The sequence below is a fragment of the Branchiostoma lanceolatum genome, chromosome 3, assembly GCF_035083965.1.
Source record: "Branchiostoma lanceolatum isolate klBraLanc5 chromosome 3, klBraLanc5.hap2, whole genome shotgun sequence".
Classification (NCBI taxonomy): domain Eukaryota; kingdom Metazoa; phylum Chordata; class Leptocardii; order Amphioxiformes; family Branchiostomatidae; genus Branchiostoma; species Branchiostoma lanceolatum.
Window position 1 is genome coordinate 15226224 of NC_089724.1, and position 22054 is coordinate 15248277.

The following is a 22054-nucleotide window of genomic DNA, read 5'->3' on the forward strand; positions in this document are numbered from 1 at the left end:
AATGTTCGCGGCGCGGGGATCTAATGTCGCGGTAGGGAGAAAGAAAATGGAGTGTTCGCGGTGGTTTTTAGCCTGGGTGCCATCCTATTTCTACCGAATGTAGGAGCCCCGGTAGAAATAGGATGGCACCCAGGCTAGTGGTTTTGAGTTCGCGTTTGAAACAAAGTTACTAAGCGATACGGTCACACAGTCACCGCGAAAACCGCGATCATGAAACCAGCGCGAACATTTTTGCATTTACAGTAGCTGTTTTGCGACAGTATAGCGTACACCAGAGGGTTGAACGGTGACCTGACCTTTTAACCTTTGACCTTCAAAAGGGATTGTGAAGTACTTTGTTTACATACGTTCCGCGCCGGATTTTCTGGGCTTTACTGTCTTCACGTGCTTTTTCGCCCCTTTTCGCAGTTTTTGCGCTCCAAGTGCTCGTCAGATTTGGTGCATGTGTAGTCTGGAATCCTAACTACAAGTTAAGGTACGTCTACAGTTTCTGAGTTTAATATGGTGCAAGTTGTATATAATTATTAGCGTTACTTTCTTAAACGTTAGATCGGTTTGGATTTACAGGTTTGCAGTGCTTCACACGCCGTATGGGGAGGGACACGAAGTTATGTCACAGCAAACATCTGTACGTAAAGAAATACCCGATTTTGACCCCATTTACGTTTAATTCAAAGAAGACGTGTCCTAGGACCGCTGACCCCGTTGTGAGGGTTCGCGGAAAAGGCTGGGCTGTCTTCCTAGCCAGGCTAACCTTTCTGGGCCCCAAGGCAATGGTTGGGGGAAAGCGATATTTGGGCCATACAAATGGAAATAAGAAAAATTCTGAAATCTTTATGGTAGTGACATTTAATAACACTGTTTACCTTTTTTTCGTAGTAACTTAATACCTTAAGCATTTTAAAACCTTGCAAAAACGTGCCATAAGATGGTCGCCTCAGTTTCAAAAGCCTACAAAAACCCCAACAATTTTCAGGGAGTTCTCCAATCAAAACGACGACAGAAGATTTCATTTGATTGGTTTGAACTTCGTGCTGCCTCCAACCAGAGGCGCCGCCATGTTTGGGCCACATCCGGGCACATCAAATTTTTCAGCCAGGTTTATAATGCAACCATGACGTCAAACTTGAAACCATGTGACTTAAAGTTCCAGCTGCGGCTTCGCTTGTCGGCTGTTTGTCAGAGTGCACTGTACCAACAATGGAGAAGAATCCTTGCGATCTGTCTGAGTTGAGAGAAATTCAGGTCACATGTTTTCATGTCTGTCGCCATGATTGTGTTCGCCTGGTTGAAAAGTGCCCAGATGTGGCCCAGACATGGCGGCTTAGCTCCGGTTGGAGGCAGAGCGGTACAACGCGAAGTTCAAATCTTTGAAAGTGCAAATCTTCAGGCGAACTAATGTAGACAAGGTAAGGATTCCATTTGGGGGAATATTTGCCAACATTGAGGAAAACAGGTTTTTCAACCAATTTGTACCAGGATTTAACAGCTGGTTGTAGATTGTAGCCCTGTTCTGGAGAGAGTCTGTTGTGTAAATGCATGTATGCTAAGAGTATTTTGTGTACCTCTCTCTTACCGAAAGATTTTCATGATTTCTGGGAGAACTCGGAGATAGGCCTGAAATAATTTGGGACTGACTAATCTCCCCCTTTATGGATATGTGTTGCTTTAGCTGACTTCCACTCAGACGGTAACACACGTACACCAGTACCATGTGGGTTAAGGGTCCGGTTACAACCTTGGTTGCAATTTTTAGAAGTCTGGGGTGGATGTTAGCCAGGAGCCTTCCTGATTGGTCACGTTTGTAAGCTGGGTAAACACAGCTTGTTCACTTATTGAGGCAAAAGTGCTTTCCAGGCTCTTTATTGTGCGCCAGGGCATGGAGTGGCTGTGTGAGAGCCAAAGCACTCAGCTAGCTTACACCCAACTGTGCCAATTAGAAAAACTCATTGAAGCCCTTTACAATATTGGTTAGACTGTAGAGCTGTTTTTCCTCAGTAAGATTTGTCCTACAACCGTTTTAATGATCCGTCATACAGCTCTAGATGCAGGACAGCTCAGCGACTAGGACACTTCCAGCCAAGTGTAAACTAAGGACACCTCCTCCTCTTACAAAAGGTCAGGGGTCACATGCAAATTAGCATCTCTACAGCTCTTTCGAATATCACCTTTCTGAATTTTCTATGTCTAGTTTTTTATTCTGTTCCCTTTCCTTTTTTTTTAGTGTTTGTAGTTTTTGATTCACACATTTGATGATCATGGCGGAAATCCAGGGCACGATGCACCACAGAAAGCAGTGCCAGAACAGCAGTAACTGGTCAAGCCAGGAGACACACTGTTTGATCAGCCTATGGAACAACGACAGGATTCTAAGTAAATTGGAGAAGGCCAGGAAAAAAGAGGCGTACGATTTGCTTACCCGAGGGCTGCAGGAGGCGGGTTACTGTCGGACTACAAGACAGGTGAACATAAAGGTCCGGAATCTGAGATACTTGTACCTCAGGCACAAGGAGGCAGTCGCACGTAACGGAAAAGCGAGAAGCGACTGGGAGTTCTTCGAAGTCCTGGACGCCTTCTTGGGCGATTGGCATGCCACCAGGACTGGCCATCTGCGTGAAACCATGACAGAGGAGGATGGAGGTTTGTTTGTTTGTTTGTTTGTTTGTTTGATCTTGTATTCACAAGAAACACAATTCAGCCTGCAGGGCACTCTTGATTAAGGTCATGAGGGAGGGAGGGGTCAGACAAAGCATAGCAAAGATACAGATCAAAAGTAATACTTAAAGAATGACTTTTTCTAATTTCTTTATTATTAAGTCAAGATGACAATGGTTTAAGAGCAGGGTCCTCTAGCTTTTGGGAGGCAGTGGTATAAAATTGTGAGCAATTGCTGATAGTCTCTTACATGTTTGTGCTTGAACTTCCTGCTTGAAAGATAGTCAAATGAATGGAGAGAGAGAATAAAGAGGGAGAGAAAGATTGATGAGTCATTCTGCATTTCTGCCCTAAAGGTCTAGCTGTAAAAATTTTCATCAATGATAATTAAATCAATTTCAATGCCATAGTGAAGCTTTCCTGGGATCATGACAAAAAAGTTTAGTGTATTTTCTTAGTGATTTTTAGAATGATCATGAAATAGATGCCTATAATCATTATCATTTGCTAGATGTCTATGCTAATGATGTAGCCATCTTCCCTTTTTTTATGCAGATGCAGATGCAAATGGCGATGTTAGGGATGATGAGGATGCTGATTTCATTAGTGAAACAACTGCCTTACCACGCGGGTCAACCCCCTCACCTGCCGATGAACTCTATAATGAAGCTCCAACGACAGCTGTCATAGGACAGGTGACATAGGTCACATTTTTTTCCTCAAGTGAATCAGCTCATAAGTGTGGGAAGAAGGGCAGGAATGACCGCGCAAACTTGTATTCTGTACAAGAAAAAGACTAGACCTAGGAAAATATGATGTGTCTTTTTTCGATTACACTTGAAAATTTAGAATCAGTAGGTAGGGATTCCCTTTCTTTGCATCAAGATATTTTCGATATTATCATAATTATTTTCATCAGATTCATACACGAAGCATGTATATCATCAGTACTGAACTAAACAAAAGCAGTAAAATTTACTATACATTTTTTTACGCATCATTGAAAAATGATTCTACAACGTTCCCTTGCCAGCGGTTAACCCAAAATAAGGCCAGGTTCGGCAAGGTTTTTTTCCCAGACCCTACTTAATAATACACATTGATTGGCTGGTTTGTATTCTTCTTAATCACCATAACGTGTACATGTTATAAGTATGATGTTTGGTCATACATTGCAATTGTCAACTGAATGTTGATAGGACATGAACTGTCATAATTCTGCAGGGTACCCTTAGTCCGCCACAATATTTAAAAAACAAGGCCTTCCCAAGAACACCTGGATATCTGAAGTGTGCATACCTTGGGGATTACTGATGCTGCGTTAGGAGATCTCTTTAGATTGACCATTTTTTTTGTAACCTGATGGTCTTAGGATACCCAGTGGAATGTTATCAAGAGTTGGTGGACTTACATGTAGGCTCCTAATTTTTCCTGTACAATTTAGATGACATACCCTTTGTACGCAACTTCACACGATGTCCGACGCACCTGGATGGACGACAGTCTCGCGGAAGTGGAAGACGAACCTGATGAAGGTTTGGGAAAATGTTTCTATTTTTGTTGTCCAGAGGTCACAATAAGGTATGATGATAATCTCTTGGTTTTTGGAATTCTTGCAGCTAACTTGATATAGAATTGTCTCAATAAACAAATAGAAAGCTAAAATTCATATCATGTTGGGTTGCTTGCCCGGACTATCTCCACTCTAATTCTTGAAGCATTGATTAACAAATTTTGTTTGACTAGTACATGAGCTTGTCCTATTAAAAGCGCATGATATACATTTACCTCTCATTGTTAATAATCATGATTATATCATCATTTTCTTAAGCTTATTGCTTTGTTTTGTTTTGTGACCGTCAATTAGAAATGTAATTTTTTTGTTTTCATAATCCTGTTGAGTCAGACACTGCTGTTGATTCACAGTTTTTTATTTCATTATTGAAAATAGATGAAGGAGACTCGGACAGTTCCATCAGTGGTCTGAGTAAGGAGGTGACGCTAGCCGTCCTGCCCAGACTTCAGATGGAGGAGCTGCTGGTGGAACTGAGGAGGAGGAATGTGGACATACTGGCAGGTGTGTGTGTGTGTGTGTCTGTCTGTGTGCTTGTGTGTGTGTCTGTGTGTGTGTCGGTATGTGTGTTGGTGTGTAACTGTCTGAGTATTTGCATTGTGTGTGAGTGTGTTGTGTGCGTACATTTATGTGTGTGTATGTGCATGTCTGTATGTCAGTTGTTCATGTGTGTCTGTGATCAGCATAACTCGAGAATAGTTTGATGGTTTGAAATGTGTGTGTGTGTGTGCATGCGTGCGTGCATGCGTGCGTGCATGTACAATGTATGTGTATTGCTTGTATGTGTGTGTGTGTGTGTGTGTGTGCTGTCTGCTAACATGTGGAAAGTGGCAACAAAAGTATTTTGTATAGCTGTACATCTATTTAGCCAGAGTGCAAATACATCTGAATGTTTATAAATTTAAAATAACATTTTGTGACACCCAGGTTCCAATAACAGGAAGAGTTTGGTGAAGATCCTGCACCGCATGATGGTGGGAGAGTACGCTGTAGAGGAGCTTAAGAACCTCACCATGGTAACCAGAAATCTCAGCTCCGACAAACGGCATAGTTCACTCTCCAACTCTTCCTACACAGGTGGGTTTAACCTTTAGCATGCTGAGTGCCCAGGGAACCTTTTATGATATCATATTGGGGGAACCCATAGTACATGTATGTTAAAAGTTTTTTTTTTGGACTTGTTATATGTTATACTGTTACATGTAGTTCTCCATGTACAAATATACAGTATTAAGAAGTATAAGTTGCAAAATGTTCATGAAGTCACTGAATATACATTTTGTACATATATGACAAGATATGTCAAGTATGATTTTTTTTCCTTCCTTACAGCAAAGCTAAGATTTTGTCATTGTTACTTTCTCATTGTCCCACTGATTTGGAATATCATGTGCTGTAAAAGAGGAAATGTTCGTCGGGATGAAATTTCTCAATAGGGAGAAAATGCAGTGTAAATTCCCTGGTTGAAACTGCCAACTACATTTTACTATAAAACTAAGAGGTTTGTGTTGAAGAAATCACCATGAAAAATGGGAACATCATTTTTATTGTTTCATTTGACACACGTAGGTTCTGAATCACACAATGTCAAAGAGACTACCTCCTCCAAACCAACAGTATGGGTTGTCCAGCCAGGGACTTCAGGTAACCGAAAGCTCACAGTGACCAAGAATGACCAGAGTGCAATTCAAGGTCATGAGAGGACGGCACCATCAACTCACCACAACACATCAGCACCAAGGAGAACACTTGTAGAGTCACCGTCCAGGAATCAACCAATCAACGCAGAGAAGACAAAAAGTACTGTAACCATGGTTACAGAAACAGCTGTCCATCCACCCAGGGCTTCCGACAAGCTGAGAGAGATCGTGGATCAAGTTACCAGAGATCTGAGGGGATCTGGATACAGTAACCTGGAGGGATCTGGATCCAACGATCTGGAGGGATCTCAATCCAACGCTGCCATCAACTTAGCCTCCAGCAATGCAGCTGATGCAAGTGAAACACCTAACCCAGAGGGTTTGAACAGGGTAGGGTGTTTTCAACTTTGTACTTCATCAGAAAAATTATTTGCTAAAAAATGTTATTCATTTCAGTGTGTTAGAAGTATAAAGCATTTTTACATACTGTCGCCTGGTTAACCAGTATCTCTGTATTACTGTAAATGCATTTAAGTTTGCGTGGTTTTAATTTTGCGCTAGGGAGAAAATGGAGTGTTCGCGGTGGTTTTAAGTTCACGTTTGAGACAAAAGTAGACAAGGGGGAGGAGGGAAAAAATTTGCTGTGGTTTTAAGTTCACAGCGAAGAGCTTACCGCAAAAATCGTGAGCATAAACCCACCGCGAACATTTCTGCATTTATAGTATCATACCCAAGCCTTTGATATGGGTCTTCAGACCAGTCTGTACTTCACATAGTGGTACGGGCTTCCCTAGTTCGATTTGAACAATTAAAAATTGATTTGAGTGCGCCCAATTTTTTTTGGACAGTACATCAGCTTCTCTTTTAATTGTTATCACACATGCTGAAATGAGAAATTTTGTCCCAAGTCGTGTACAGTGCCAATGAAATTTGTGTGTTATCCTTGTGCCTTTTTTTAGCTCATAAAGCAAGAACCACACGATGAACAAACAGAAATGCAAGAAGAAGGCAACAGGGAAGAGGAATACACAAACAACGCCCAGTCCTCTTACTACGGTGACAACATGAACTGGGAAGACCACGAAGCAATGGCTGAACCATTGTCTGAAGGGGAGAACACAGTAGATGGAACAGCAACAGCACTGAAAGACATTCCAAGTTCTTCCAGAGGGGGGAGCACAGCTGAGAGAAGAGCGGGGGTCCTTATAGCACCGCAAGAAAACCCTCCAAAGTTTGTCATGACGCGAGCGGCCTTGAAAAATCCACGGCTAGTTCTTGGGGTACATAATTTGTATTGTTACAACGTATAAAACTATATTTCTGTTTTTGTTCAAAGAGTGAAGAAACAGATAAAAGTTTAAACAACAGTGTTACGTGAAGTTTCTCTTCTTTTTTTTCTATAATCTTTAGCTCTGAGACTCTATATAGATGCTTTAGTCCAATAGATGTAATACAAACTTACACTTTTCAAACATTGGGCAACACTGCACGGGGCTTATAATGCTAAATTTGGAGGCACGTGTGCAGAAAGTTGAACACAGTTGCTTACATTCGAATTCATGGAGAGAGTTTTCTGGGTGCATAATATTATGCAAAATTGAACTTGTGCACCAAAGTTCTGACTGTGGATGCACTGGTACACCTAGATATTTGTGTACGGTTATGTACATAAAGGTTTTACTATAATTGTACACTACACACAAGTATACAGCATATTGAAATATTTGCTGTAGATCTTTTACTTGTTTAGCATTTTGAAGTAAGCTGTGGAATTTGGGCCCATTGCTCGAAAGTGTATTGGCAGGGTTAGCTGACATTGTACTGTAATTGTTACATTTTTTTCTGTGCACCAAATTTTTTAGGTTATCTGCACAACTGCACCTGTTTCCCAAAAAGAATTTGGAGCTACGAATGATCATCATCATTATTTCAATGGCTCTTTATGTATATTCAGGTAGAAAAATTTTCTACTTTAGAGCAAACTGATTCAAGCTAACAACTTCTTGCTTGACAATGTGCTTCCAGGTTCATGCAACGTCCAAAGGCAAAAGGACGGGTACAAAGCGAAAGTGTCCATACTGTCCGTACAAGGGGGATCGGAAAAATCTCTTGGCTCATGTACGAATTCATACTGGTGAGAGTTGTTGTTTTCAAAGAATGTTTGGGTTGTGTTTATGTTAAAGTGCTTATGATGCCAATATAAAACATTTTCTGATTATAGCCAATGATGAATAAATAGTATTATTCAGTGAACATAGACTTTTACACCTAATATACCCCCTTCTAATGTTATAAAACATCAAAGCTTACAAATCATACTCCTTGGTTCCTGCCACCAGGTAATCAAGTTAATTTCCACTCATGACATGATTATAGTAAACATAGCAGCTGGCGACTTGCTGCATGTAAAATTTAAACAATTTACCAAAATCGTAGCAAAGCTTAGAGTTGTATTATTCTCCTAATGATTTATTTTCTTCAGAATTTTTAATTTTTCTAAATAAGAGAGGACCCAAAAGTGTTACTATGAATCATGAAATATATGCAGTGGATTTTGTGTTCCAGGATTTTGCTGTGACCTCACACTGTCAATATTATTTTTTCTTGCATTGCATTACTATTAAAGGCTGTTTCAACTGCAAACAAAAAATTGTGAATACCTCCTTGCCTGTCCCACTGCAAAGTTAAGTCCTTGCAAATTTATGAAATGAAACAGTATGTTTTTTTTCCACACTTAGGAGAGAAACCCTTCAAGTGTTCCGTGTGTGACTACTCTGCATGTCAGAAAGCGAACCTGGATCGACACATGCTGAAACACACTGGGGAGAAACCATTCATGTGCGGGGAGTGTGGCTACAGGACAGCCTACAAGTGTCACCTCATGCCACACATGCTGGAACATGCAGGTAGGGCCGTGCCAATGGAACGTTCCTGACTGTCCATCACAATTGGCAGTTCAACCAATGATAGCATGACAATTAGCATTCCGGCCAATGAGAGAGTGGCTATATGTCCATCAAATATTTGCATTTTTATGTTTGTATGTTGCATTTCTAGTGAAGACTAGAGATTTCCGCACAAGAGATTTTCCCCTTCTGTACCAAACAACAGTCAAACCTGTAAAACTTTCAAACTTTCCAGGAGACCACTTCTACATCTGGTCATTGATATACAGTCAAAGCTGTACGAGAGACCACTTGTACATAAGGATCACATGGACATCATGACCACTTTTTGGTGGTCCGTTAGATAATTTTACCCATTGATTTAATCATAATTAAAAGAACTCTGTCCACATAGACCAGATTTTCTCAACCACCTGGGTGGTCTTCTTGGGCAGGTTTTGTCTGTAGTCAGGGTTGTAACATTGCCATCTGGTTGATGCCTAGGAGCCAAACCGTTTGTTTGTGGGGAGTGTGGATACCGGTCAAGGAGGAAGAGTAACCTAGTGTGGCATCAGAAGACTCACCAGAAGACCCGCCCGTACAAGTGTAAACTGTGCCACTACACCGCCAGAAGAAGCACAGACATCCTCAGGCACATGGGCTATAAGCACAAGGACCAAAGTAACTGATTTTTACCTATTCATTTCATTGAAATTTACCACATTAGTGGAAGGATTGACATAATAGGTGACTATGATCACCTTTTCAAGATGTCAACCCGGAGGGCAGAAAAAAAGTTGCAAAATTCCTCTGCCAACATCAGACACTGTGTTAGTAAGATCTCTGTACTCTTGTTTGGTGGCTCACTTGTATAGTCAGCTCTGGTGACAACCTTTGAATGTAGGATAATTATGGCAAATTTGGTAGGTTCCATCATTGTAAGAGAAATTAATATCAAACTTTCCAATGATACATAGTTCTGTACAGGAATCAGACATGATCTAGTAAATTTAGTTTTCAACCTTTTTGTGTTGAATATAGAAATTAATGAATGCGTTTTCACTCTGAAATCATTACAAAACATTTCAAAGGACTGAATCTGTTGAGTGTTCAATAACGATATGTTGATTCACTCATCATTATTGGATGGGCACCTCAAATTACAAAATGGAAGCCTGATGATATGCAGACAGCCATCACAAACTATCATTGTGAATTAAATGTATAGTTTTGTTTTTGTGTATTCTCATGTAGGGCTAGATGACCATAGCCAAGACCATGGGTCAACTGGTGCGGTCAGCGACACAACAGCTGTTGACCATCACAGCTCTGTACCACCCACCAACGTCCAGGAGCTGCCCAGCAGTTCTTCTGCGCAACAGGTGCAGGATGAAGCACATTAGGAACTGCAATCCAGCACCAGAGGGAACCTTCATGTAGAAATAGTCTGGCTAATGTAACAGACACGAAAACTTAGCCCACAAAATTTTAACAACATATTCATTTGAAGCAAAATGTCTGCTATAAGCTGTTTATATGGCATTTTATCAATTTTTATCAATGTTGTTGCACGTACTCTAGTGTTATTGTAAGTGTAGATATATGTGTTGATAGGTTAAGGTAAATTATGTAATGTGTTTGTTGTAATTATGACTCCAGGAAGATTAGTGAAGTGACTGTATCATGTAATGTCACTAATGGAGATCTTTCAAATAAACAAATTTGATATTAGATGTAGTATATCTTAAGAACAAAAATAAAAAAAATTATTGTTTTGTATACAATGTTCTGTAAGTTCAGTCATTATTAAATCATTCTAGCCACTTCATTCTTATCATAATGTTAAAATCTGATATAAGAACTCTTTAAGAACATATTTATTTGAAGCAAAATGTCTTCTATAAGCTGTTTATATGGCATTTGATAGTACATGTGTATATTTTGAAAGTTTGTTTGTTTGTTTGAACCTTTGTTTATTCATGATAAGCTCAAATCGGCACGCAGGCCGCTTTTCATTGAGGTCATGAGGGAAGAGGTAAGGGTCAGATACAATATAACAGAGATACACAGTCATTTGAGTCCTAATAACTCTATCAACATATATCATTACATATTTATGGTACAACAATATACAAAGTGCATACAAATATGTATGCAATCAGATACATGTAATAGCAAACTGTCAATCACTGAAGAAGACATCATGCTGTAGGTCAACTAAGGTCAGAGCACAACGACCTGTAGGGTATCATGTTACCAGGTCACCATGTACCAGCCTGAGGGCAATATGCACTAGAAAGGTATATAAGTGAGAACCTCATGTACATGTGTTATTTAGTCTGTACGCTTAAAAAAGCTGTCACGGCGAAACCGGTCGTGGTACTCTCTCTATCCAATTCTACGTCTTTTATTCCCCATCATATGGGGGTTGGACGTGCTTACACATGGAGCCCCAGAACTCCTCATCAAGTGCAAGTCTTTTTTGTAGCAAGAGTTTGTACTAGTCTGAATTAAAGCTCTCAACGGGAACTATGCGGCTCCAGCTGTCTTACTGAGGGAGGACTGTGGTGTGAAAGATGTTGGTTAGCTTGAGGAATGACTTCACTCTACTTTATATGTCAATCACAAGAATTTTATATGTTTGAAGCAAAGTGTGTATATAAGCTGTTTACATAACGTCTGATATTTGTATATTCTGATAGTGTGTAGAAATATGAATAGAATGAGATACATATGATAGCTAACGGAAATGAACATTTTGTCATTAATACATTTTTCACATTGTATTATTTTCATTTCAGGCACCAAATTGCACATAATAGTAAAAATATACATAACACCAATGAGAGTAAAAAAATACATATATATGCACCATGTTATCTGTATAGCCATGTGTTTATATCAGTGTGTTATTATAGCACGCGGCGCGGCAACAGCTGGTTATATATCAATGATGATTCAATGTGTTCTTTGAAACCTTCATAGACATACATATTCTGAAAGTTGTGGATCATGTAAACTATATGTTTTTAATTTAACTACATATTTTTCTCATGAAAAGCACTTTGATCTCTTATATTAGATAGAAGAAGGCTTGGCAAGGTAGAATACTAGACTTGATCTCACACCAAACTGACATTCAAAATCTTTTTTCGGTAGAAATCTCCCAATGTTATTTCTCTGTGCCATGGTGCTGAAATGCCATCCTTTGACACAAACACCTTTTCATCATTCATAAGATGTCACAAATATGCAAATTAAGGAAAAATTATTGAAATTTGCACATTTGTGACAACAATGCATAATTCAACTCTGCTATGCAAACGAGGTGCCTGATTCAGACAGCACACAACACTGCAAATCTTGAAATGTTCGCGGTAGTTTTATTTTTGCACTTACCTCTCCATCGCGAATTCATTACACACAAATATGCGTTTCCGATGGTTAACTACCGCACTACGAAAGTCTTTAAACTGCGAAGGTAAAACTCTGAAAGCCTCCTTTCCCCTCCTACCGCAAAATGAAGTGATCTCGAAAATAAAGTTACGGTATAGTTACGTGAGAAAAGTGATAAAGTCCTCTCCCATCATTGTCTGTGTCCAATTTCTTGACCTGTCTCTAGATCTGATACATGGCCTTCTTTGTCTCCCACACCAATCTACTCAGTTTCCACACATTCCCATCAACTCGTTAGCAATAGGTTATCTTCCATCTGTTCCAGGCTGTAGTACCATCAAGGATTACTAGTCGGCGCTTCAGTACCGCCTGATATAAATAGTGCTCGATAACAACATGTAATAGTCCGACATTAGTCGAATTCAATCCTAGAAATTATGTCCCCTACTCACAATTTCCCTCAACATCAATTACAATAAAGCACAAAACTGTCTGTATTTGCTAGAAAATACTTATCTCTTGTGAATGTCTGTGTTTCACTGGAAACAGGTGTAACATCATAGTTAACCGTTACTGTACTGTATTTATGTCCCAGTGAACAATAACGTTACATGTAAAACGATTTTCTCATGATGCGGCCAAACGTTCCAAGATGGGACGGAAAGTTTTTGCCTTCGTCGTCTTCGAATTCTTGGTAGTAAAAGCTTTGTGTTTGTAGGTAGCTAGTCTATCCTAACTTTGCCTAAATATCCCGTTTAGAAAAGTGTTACTCTGCGGATTTAGGTGAAGTGGCGTTAAAGTCCATTTTATCGTTATGATCAAGTTATGATCTCTGAGCAGATGATAAGTCAACATCTACTCGGAATAAGTAAAGTTAGACGAACAGACAATTTTAGTACAATACTGTAAAGGGAACATTTTTGCGATTGTTTCCTATTCGCTGTTTTCACGGTAACCTCTTCACCTCTTCTGTCTTCTGCTTTTCTACAAAATTGTTTCCACCGCGAACTTAAAACCACAGGGAGCACTCCGTTTTCTCTCTACTGCGAAATTAAATTCCCGCGAATATTCGCCCTTTTACAGTAACTTTTTTTAGAGTTCGCAAATTACTGATGCATAGTGGGTAATTTTCAAGATGGTGGTCCTGAAAGGCATTCCGCGTATCCTGTCCCCAGAATTACTGCTCGTCCTCGCCCGTATGGGCCATGGCGACGAGATAGGTAAGTCTGCAATATTAGATACTACATCCGAATGTATACTTCTGAGTTGCAGTTCATTTACTGGCCCACAATTCGTATTACGGTTAGATAAAATCGTCGGACTGGAGTCTAGGAAGTAGGTTGACCTTTGACCGGCATGCTTGTATATACCAAGGAGGTTATATAACCTCCTTGTATATACGGGTTTGAACGTTTAGTTGTACTTGTACCAGACTCCGTAGTAACAACAAGCGACAAGAACTGAGCCAGCGGTCACTACGGAGGCTGGTACTCAGGCTAAGTTGTACTTGGGTGCTGTCAAAAGTTAACAACTGAATAAAATTCGCTTCTTCGTGGGTTGCTTACATTTATCAAAAATTCCCAGTGATGTAGACTCAGTTTGGTCTAGGGCAGATTATAGACGTATTAGATCACGAAGTTTAGATAAAAAACAAGCAAGCTAAATTATGTTAAACTGTGGCGGTCTAGGGTACCTGCCTGAATTACAAGAGTTGACGTTGTTTCAAGATAAAATTCAATTGCAATTGATGACAACAGCCTCCTTCTTCTCCCCCATCACAGTTTTTGCTGATGCAAATTTCCCAACCAGCTCAGTCTGTAGCAGTGGACCAATCGAAGTGAGGGCAGATGGTATGGCATTCCATATATTTTTGCATGTTATATCCATAATCTAATGACACAATTACATTAAACAAATACTACTGTAAGAACTTAAAACCTCACAGTCACAGTCCAATATCACAATATTGTGTTGTTTTGTTTTCTAGATTACTTTCAATTTTGTCGAGGTGCCTGTCATGATTCTGTCTGAAAACTGTGTTCTAATTCATGTGTACAATTTTTTGAAACCTTGCACTGATCAATGACAGAAAAGGCAAAGGTCCTATAGCCTTCAGGGAACCATAGGGGCATTTGGTTGTTAATCCACTGTGCCTTGGGCCTAACCGAAGTCAGGTGCACATTTACACCTGTAACAGTGGAGATCAACCTCCACTAACTGACCAGTCTAACTGGTCCGGACCTTTTAGCCTAGGTTCCCACACCGGCCCTGTGAGTAACGATCAGATCACACAGGGATATCATATCGCACTCGGAGACTCGGGACGAGTCTTGAAAGAAAAGGGGGAGTAGTATAAGTGTAACAGTGGGGATCAACCTCCACTAACTGACCAGTCTAACTGGTCCGGATCTTTTAGCCTAGTGGTTAGCGCGTTGATTTCCCAAGCCCTGTGGATCGGCATTGGCGTGGGTTCTAATCCCGTGAGCGGCGTACTCGCCCCTTTGGGTTTTTACACACCTAAGTGAAGTGAGGAAAGTCATGCAAAATTCCTTTCCCAAGGACACAAAGTCTGGACAGGATGCCAAGAATTGAACGCATGACCCCCTGATGTTGTGTTCACTAGCCTCAAGACTGAGGCTATCAAACCACAATGACAATGTCCTACTTTTTGCACAAATTAGGACACTGTATTCCTGACCTGTTGAAGGCAGTTCTGGAACTCCTGCCACTGGACACATATGTTGAATCACCAGTGAGTATTTCATACCTCTCATCAGGCAATTAAGTATACATAGTACACTGTACTTTTGTGTTACCACTGATTGAAATTCTTACCCAAAGGCATGTACAATATAACTACAATTTTGCTTCCTAAAATATTAGGTACTGTATTCTGTTGCTCGTGAATGCATATTTTTTTAATTCCAATAAGGTCATACTGATTTGATTATATGGATGACATCTTCTGGGCACCCTGAAGCTGTACTGGTGCCAGTGTGCAAAGAAAAAAAGTTGCCCTCATTTTTGTCAGGAAAGTTGAACAAATGACTGGACACACAAAACATGGTATACAAAACACTGAATTCTATTGTTGTTTTTTACATCTTCTTTAGCTTTGGGATTGACTTTGGTATTACGGCATTACTAGTAGTAGCCGTTTTCCGACATTGTTTTGCACTTTTTTACAGAATCTCTTTGCTCAGTTTGCAGCTCCTTTGTACAATGTACAGTATGGTCGCAAACTTTGTGTGTGTGTGTTAAATCAGACAGAAGTTGATATCATCCATATTATCAATTTCAAGATAGTGTAGCCTAATTGAAAAACAATATAGTAGACATTTTTCCTACGGATAGTTCACTCTGGTGCACACTATGCCTGGCCGGAGGTACTGATGCTTATGTCATACCTGGCCCGGGATAACATTTGATATGGGTGTTCCGGACTGGTCTGTATTTTAGGGTACTGCACAGGCTTCAATTAAATGATTCAAACATGCTTCATGTGCGACATGTACGTTGCTGTTGACAATTTCGATACTGGATTTGGACATTGGAATTGATGTTACAATTTATCATTCAAGGACACAAAATTCTCTAAGCTTTTTGGCGTATTTTGCATCAAAGTGTGTGTCTTCTCAGCTGGGTATGACATAAATAGCCCTCCTTGGGTGATACAGAATACATTTACACCATGTTTTATTCTATATTTACTCAGTCGGATAACTTATGCATATGAAATCCCTGACATGGTGTGTTGCTGTAGGCAGCTGTGATGGACCTCGTACCTGGAGACAAGGAAAAGGGACTGAAGACTCCTGTATGGGACACGTACAGAGAACTACTGAAGCAGTCAGGCAGCACTGTAAGTATAACTGTAGGCCGTAGTTTAGAAATCTTTTGATAGATTTTGCTTAACAGTCATTTATTGCAACCATGAAATATGTCAACATAGTGATATGTGTACTAGTAAGCTAGTTAAAGGTGTACATAACCATGCATAGATTATGGAAATGTGAAAGTCATTTGAATAATTGAAATATTTCATGGACATATGAGGTCTCCTAACTCTTGTTGTATATTCTATTTCACAAAGCATGCAACATGGGATCCACTTTTTGGACCAATCAAATTACAAGCTATCAATCAAAAGTTGCATTTGCAGCTCAACCAATGGGACAGTTACTGCACGTTGATCAAAACCTGTGCATTTTTATGTTTTGACGACCAAACCAGGTCTTATTTGTTAAAAGGCAATTGTCCATTTTTTACATATTTAGGCACCGCTGGAGCAGGTTGAGAGGTTTGCCTTCTATGACCGAGCCAAGAAGGCATTTGCAGTGGTGGCCACAGGGTAAGACTATCTTTAGATTTATCTTTAAGTAAAAGTTTATCTGTAAGAATTGCACCGATTTTGGTATCAGCTAATGTTTTGAAATAAAACAAGAAGAAGAAACTGACATTTGCAGTTTTCATGGTGACCTGTCCATTGCAAAATCATCACACCAGGAACAATACAGATTTTCTGTCAGGAATGTCAAACACTGCGAATGCCCCCTTCACCATGAAATTTTGTCTTCTCAACCTTAAACAAATTTGCAGTCTTCTCAACCTTAAACAAATTTGCAGTAAGAGTAAGAGTCAATGCTTCTAACGTTTATTTATTTCCACCTTTTTTCAGGGAAACTGCACTCTATGGAAACATCATATTGAAGAAAGGTGTAATTGCCCCAGATTAAGTATGAGACAGCTTATGAACTAATAAACAGCCATAGGCCATAGCATATGGAGACTAGCTTAGAAAGGAGACATTCCTCTTTTGTTAAACCCGATGGAATTTTTACCAGTAATTCTGAATCTACATGATTTTTTAAAACTTTTTTCTACCTTTTCACAAAAAGAGATGTCTGAAACTACAAAATAGGATTGAAGTCAAAGAACAAGGTGCATTTTGTAGTAGTCAATAATATATTACTGTCTCAAATAATTTCAAGTGGCAATAATGTTCCTTTATGATATTTGTACTTTGAAAAGATACTGATATTTCATAAGTTTGTTTACCATCTGTCTTAAACCACATCGCTGGCAAGAAATGGTGCACATACATAATTAATGTGTCAGTGCAATGCAGCGTGATGATATGCCATGTTCTATGAGTTGGAGGAATCGATCTTGACTTGTCAAGCATCGTTTGTTAATCAGCTTGATGTTACAAAACAACATTGATTTTAAATGGACACTGATGCGTACATGTAGGTGTTGATGTTATTTATACATGTACATGTACTTTCTTTGACTAGCCTTATTCTCGTTGATAGAAGAAAGTTATAAAATTAGTGAAATTATTTATTGTTAATATGTACTATGTACAATTTGAGGACATTTATGATGATAATGAAGGAGAAAATGTTTTTGACAAGGTTTTATTCATCATAGATTAGCATAATAGCTACAACATGCTGCAATCAGATTAATTGATGTCTTAAGGAAAGTCATGATGATTGAGTCAGGTTTACCTATGATATTAACAGATTCTTTCATACCAATAAAGCATCTTAGATTGTTCTTTTGTCTCACAAGATCTTGTACCTTCTTAGTAATCTACTATACGTATTGGGACAATTGGAAAAAGTTAGGAGTCAAGTTAGAGTTGCCTTTGTTGTCATAAGCATCGCACAAGTCGTATGGAATATTATACAACATCTTTAACACTTTGTTTCTCTCTCTCTCTCTATATATATATATATAGCTACACACTTTCATGAGATATACACCATCAAAAATGTGTTTCTTACGATAATTATACATTCTATAAACTTAAGTAACTTCATGCTGTCACCATGTATTATAACATTATTCTGCTCTTTAATTCTTGTGGTGGGGAAAAGCATGCAAGTTTTCTTTCCCACCAAATGTTGAGCAATTCGCATCAATCAGACTTAACCCCTTACATGGGAGGGGGTGGTGGAGGAGGAGGGGGTGGGGGAGGGTGAACCCCTTCCTCCATCTCAGGGTAGCGCTCTTCCATCTCCTGACGGAACTCCCTCATGATGTGCGTGAGCTGATCCATATTGATGTCTTGAGGACGCTCGCTGCGGTTGTCTCCCTGTTCCGTGTGATGGCCGCCCTTCCCCCCTCTGCGCTCCTCCCCCCGGTGCTTCATCACCCACATGCTCTTCTCGAACCACTCCTGCCAGAGCTTCGATTTCTCCCTGTCACAGTCCTGGCAAGCAAATACAAAGACAGGTACATTTAGAGGGTTATTACAAGGGGAAGACAATATTCTTAGTTCAAACCCACAGACTAATCATACGCATGTTCATAACATGTGACAAATCATAAGCATGTACACATTTGCATTGAATTTGCATAAACCATGCTTGCTTAACATTAGCCAATGCGTTAGGCGCCACCTGAATTGTGATGCCTGCTCTCCGCATACGATTTTATTTCAGAAGCTAACTTTTTACAGGCAGGCCGATTTTCCGTTGCCTGTGTTGTATGTTTGATATCATCTTGTGCCGCCCGTGTAGGCTTGTATTTTTGTTGGTACGGTTTTCATTTTGACTTAACCCATCCTCTCATGCCAGGCCCACCGCATGTATATATCGAGAAACGACCCTGTCGTATTGGCCTGTGATCATCCTTCCCGCTGGCCAGCCATTAACCAATCAGCTGCTCCCCCTTCTATTACTGGAGGGAAAGCCACCAGCCAATCACATTGCCTCTTGACCGTGGGCGGCAACGTGATTGGCTGTCGACGGCTAACTCGATCCAAACCTACCTCGTGTTCGTTCCCGTACACACACGGCGGTCTCTCGGCATCACGGTGCATCCTGTGGACGTACCAGCTGGCGCCCATGAACATGAACACCACCAGGAGGGCCAGCACACCGACCACCAGGACCTTACACCGCCGGTAACACACCTTCTTTTTCCGCGAGCGAGTCAGACGGCCAGGGCTGGTCTAGTGGTAAATACGAAAGGAAAAGAGAAACTTATTATATATGATTTTCGGAAGGAGGTTTGCATAATGTTTATTTCTATTGCATCTTCCTGTAAAAATGATACAGAACAAGACGTTCAAATCTGTGAGACGATTTTCACATCCTTTGCCTCCATCCACATTCCGTATTTTTTAACAACCCCTGTGTCCATCGTACATTAAAAAATACCGTACTGCAGAATGTAATTGTAATAAATATCGGTATATAAAACATGCAAGTGCGTCATTAATTAATTTATTATCATAGCCTCCTTAGCAGGCCCCACGAGTCGAGCATTTGGGGCGGCCAACAAGAACCCGATTACAAGTAGAACTGATATGCCATCAGAAAAACAGCATTTCATAAGCCAAAAAGGCCCGACCCGCAGAGCCTGCTAAGGGTTCTAGTCGTTATTTTGCCATCACCATAAATCTAGGCCCTGTCAAGCCAATATAATAGTGGTTAAACCTTATCGTTTTGAAAAAAAAAAAAAAACACTACCTCGTGTTAAGATAAAAAGACAAACTTCGAATTCCCCCTCCACTCTTCGTTTTAAACCGAACCTTAGTTACCTTACCGTTGGTGGACAATAGACAGGCGACGGAACCACGAAACTTGGTGGCGACGGATCGGGAGTTTCCGTCACCGGTTCGTCGGCCATCGTCGGCTCTGCCTGCTTCTCCTTCCCGCCGGTATTGCCCGTCAGCTTTCCCATGACGGAAACCTGATCGAAAACTGACGACAAAAAGCACAAAACGTAATGATCAGGTGCAGGAGATTGCTTCAGTACAATTGTGAGGTGTAGCAGTCGTAAATGGTGTTTACGGATGTGACGCATCGATTGAAATCCGTGAATGCAAAAGCCGTACGCGTTCGTGTAACAGCTGACGTGGTCAACACAGCATTACGAATGTGAGGACAATGCAACTTCTACGTTTTTGAATATATAGTATAGTAATTATTCTTGTTTTGAGTGTGGTCTCTTAGAATTCATGCCACATATAAATGATTTGGAACTTAGAGCTTTTAGTATACAAGCTTTCTACATCATACACTTACTATATTATATTCCATCTCGTGATTATCCATGATGTTATTTTTACAATGTGGAATTCTATCTAGCCACATGCTATTCCAGGAACGACAGCTTCGGTTGGTTCCGTCGTTTTGCAAACGTATTTCAGAGCTGATATATGTGTACAATGGATACGGTCTGTGATTTTTCTCATATCAGGTGTGCAAAACTGTCACCTATCGATCTTTATAGGAACTTGATTTCACTTCTTGTATTGTGCGATTACACTAGCTTGTGGAATGATTAAGTTGCCTAGCAACGCCTATGTCGTCTTTGTCTACAAGAACAGCCAACTAGATCTGTAGCAGGAAACAACAGTTTAGCCTATCATGTGCGAGTTCGAATCCGGGAGCCAGGAGTCTGTACTACTCGCCTCTTGTGTTTCAATATGATGATATACTAGTACACAGTTCACAGAACAACACTTCGGGTTCTTGGAAGCGCTCGTGAATAATTAAACACCATTCCTCTGTTACACCATTCTGACGTGCGCAACACTCTTGTCTGGAAAACGTTTACCTTTCTGTTAAAGATATTCATAACCATCTACACAACATCCATAGTTGGTTGCAATATATGATGCTGCTAGATCAAAAACCGTCAAGTGATTGACTATGTCTTTCATGTACATGTACTGTACATGCACCTACTTGTAACCATATGTTGTAAAGGTAACATAGTCTATGATGTTTGTTTTTTCTTCTTTGGACTGTGACATTTCTCTTTGGGTTATCATGCCAATACCCAGTACAAGCATCTATAATTCCTAAATATGTCGTCATCTACATGAATCGTCAATATGTCACAGTACAGATTGGAATCCAGTAGGATCTGGAAGCCTCCTAATAGAGACTGGAATTCCAAGCTCTACTAGTAGGATTCCAGATCCTAATGGATTCCAATCTGTACTGTGACATATGTCATACAGCAAGGTTTGACATTATTTTATGTTCCGGAAAAAATGTTTGTGGAAGACCTATATCATTTAATGTACATGGCTCATGGGCGACATAACAGAGCATTACATTGCATTCCGTTGTCTGATCTTGCTTAAGATGCTCTAAAGTTACCTGACACAGTTACTAGTATATCAATGTGAAATCAAGTAACTCATGACATTGTAATACTTATTTAAGAAGGAGATAGTATACATAAACTTGCTACCTTTTCTGTAGCTGGCATACAAACATGGCGAACTTTAAACGCACTCTATTATAACATGATAATAGATCTCGCCGGTATTAGAATGTCTCCAGTCATTTGATATAAACTGACTGCATTCTTTACCATGGACCAATACTTACAACCTATTTATTTACGCCTTAAAATTATTGCTACTCTTCCTGTTACCTTGTCTTGGCTTGTCTTTCTACTGAGCTCCCTGAAGAAAGCCTTCTCTGCAGACTGCTGCGCAGGCCACTTGAACACCTTGAAGCTTTTTAATTTTCTCTGTGTGGAGAATGGGTGGATCGCGTGACTGGCACTATTGTTCGCCCTGTCAGCCTTGGTTAAGGTATTGTGTACACCTGGATACATGGGAAGGTGCTATTGTCCTGTCTGTACGTGTGATTATGTGGAAAATGTTGGGGTGAAATGAGTGTGGCGTCGGATACTAGTACGATAACCAAATCAAATTTCCAACCAAACATCGACCTGGTGCATAACCAAAAGAACACCAAGATGTCAAGATAATGGCCCTTTTGCATTAATCGTACGATAGGTTTACGACAGCAATTTGGGGGCATTCTTGAGACAGTTGTAGCTGTGTCGTACGACATTCAGCTGTCTTGAAATAGACAACAGAAAATCGTCACGGCGAATGCGACAGAATCATCGCAAAGTGTCAA

The 22054-nt window shown here is 40.1% G+C and overlaps 3 protein-coding genes across 11 annotated transcripts; 2 read left to right on the plus strand and 1 right to left on the minus strand.

Annotated features, from left to right (window-relative positions):
- Positions 1-301: 301 nt before the first annotated feature.
- On the plus strand, positions 302-10537 carry LOC136430534 (uncharacterized). Of its 9 annotated transcripts, none has more exons than XM_066421232.1 (13): positions 302-475; positions 2040-2118; positions 2225-2640; positions 3211-3350; positions 4100-4190; positions 4607-4732; positions 5156-5305; positions 5798-6258; positions 6828-7148; positions 7894-8002; positions 8607-8774; positions 9258-9434; positions 10008-10537. In XM_066421232.1, exons 3-13 carry the CDS (start codon positions 2253-2255, stop codon positions 10154-10156), a joined length of 2280 nt encoding a protein of 759 aa, XP_066277329.1. In that variant the 5' UTR covers positions 302-475; positions 2040-2118; positions 2225-2252; the 3' UTR covers positions 10157-10537. The 9 variants fall into 9 exon arrangements, with proteins under 9 accessions (XP_066277329.1, XP_066277335.1, XP_066277333.1 ...); XM_066421238.1 differs by having other exon boundaries at positions 3217-3350; XM_066421236.1 differs by having other exon boundaries at positions 2234-2640.
- A 2660-nt stretch (positions 10538-13197) lies between these two features.
- On the plus strand, positions 13198-17711 carry LOC136430536 (fucose mutarotase-like). Its single transcript, XM_066421243.1, has 6 exons — positions 13198-13369; positions 13931-13999; positions 14831-14901; positions 15913-16011; positions 16427-16500; positions 16828-17711. The coding sequence occupies exons 1-6, from the start codon at positions 13285-13287 to the stop codon at positions 16883-16885; spliced, it is 456 nt and encodes a 151-aa protein (XP_066277340.1). The 5' UTR covers positions 13198-13284; the 3' UTR covers positions 16886-17711.
- LOC136430535 (uncharacterized) lies at positions 17554-21690 on the minus strand. The gene is made up of 4 exons (XM_066421242.1): positions 21558-21690; positions 19710-19867; positions 18931-19113; positions 17554-18369 (listed from the first exon to the last, which is right to left on the minus strand). Exons 2-4 carry the CDS (start codon positions 19845-19847, stop codon positions 18094-18096), a joined length of 597 nt encoding a protein of 198 aa, XP_066277339.1. The 5' UTR covers positions 19848-19867; positions 21558-21690; the 3' UTR covers positions 17554-18093.
- Positions 21691-22054: the final 364 nt, after the last annotated feature.

What these genes read in the sequence shown, in the direction of transcription:
- LOC136430536 (XM_066421243.1), top strand. Translation starts at nt 13,285, where the DNA reads ATGGTGGTCCTGAAAGGCATTCCGCGTATCCTGTCCCCAGAATTACTG. An exon ending in ACACATATGTTGAATCACCA is followed by an intron (nt 14,902 to 15,912) that starts GTGAGTATTTCA and finishes GTGTTGCTGTAG; the next exon opens with GCAGCTGTGATGGACCTCGT. An exon ending in TTTGCAGTGGTGGCCACAGG is followed by an intron (nt 16,501 to 16,827) that starts GTAAGACTATCT and finishes ACCTTTTTTCAG; the next exon opens with GGAAACTGCACTCTATGGAA.
- LOC136430535 (XM_066421242.1), bottom strand. Translation starts at nt 19,847, where the DNA reads ATGGGAAAGCTGACGGGCAATACCGGCGGGAAGGAGAAGCAGGCAGAG. An exon ending in CTGTCTATTGTCCACCAACG is followed by an intron (nt 19,114 to 19,709) that starts GTAAGGTAACTA and finishes ATTTACCACTAG; the next exon opens with ACCAGCCCTGGCCGTCTGAC. An exon ending in TGTACGGGAACGAACACGAG is followed by an intron (nt 18,370 to 18,930) that starts GTAGGTTTGGAT and finishes TTTGCTTGCCAG; the next exon opens with GACTGTGACAGGGAGAAATC.
- LOC136430534 (XM_066421232.1), top strand. Translation starts at nt 2,253, where the DNA reads ATGATCATGGCGGAAATCCAGGGCACGATGCACCACAGAAAGCAGTGC. An exon ending in CATGACAGAGGAGGATGGAG is followed by an intron (nt 2,641 to 3,210) that starts GTTTGTTTGTTT and finishes TTTTTTATGCAG; the next exon opens with ATGCAGATGCAAATGGCGAT. An exon ending in ATCCACGGCTAGTTCTTGGG is followed by an intron (nt 7,149 to 7,893) that starts GTACATAATTTG and finishes ATGTGCTTCCAG; the next exon opens with GTTCATGCAACGTCCAAAGG.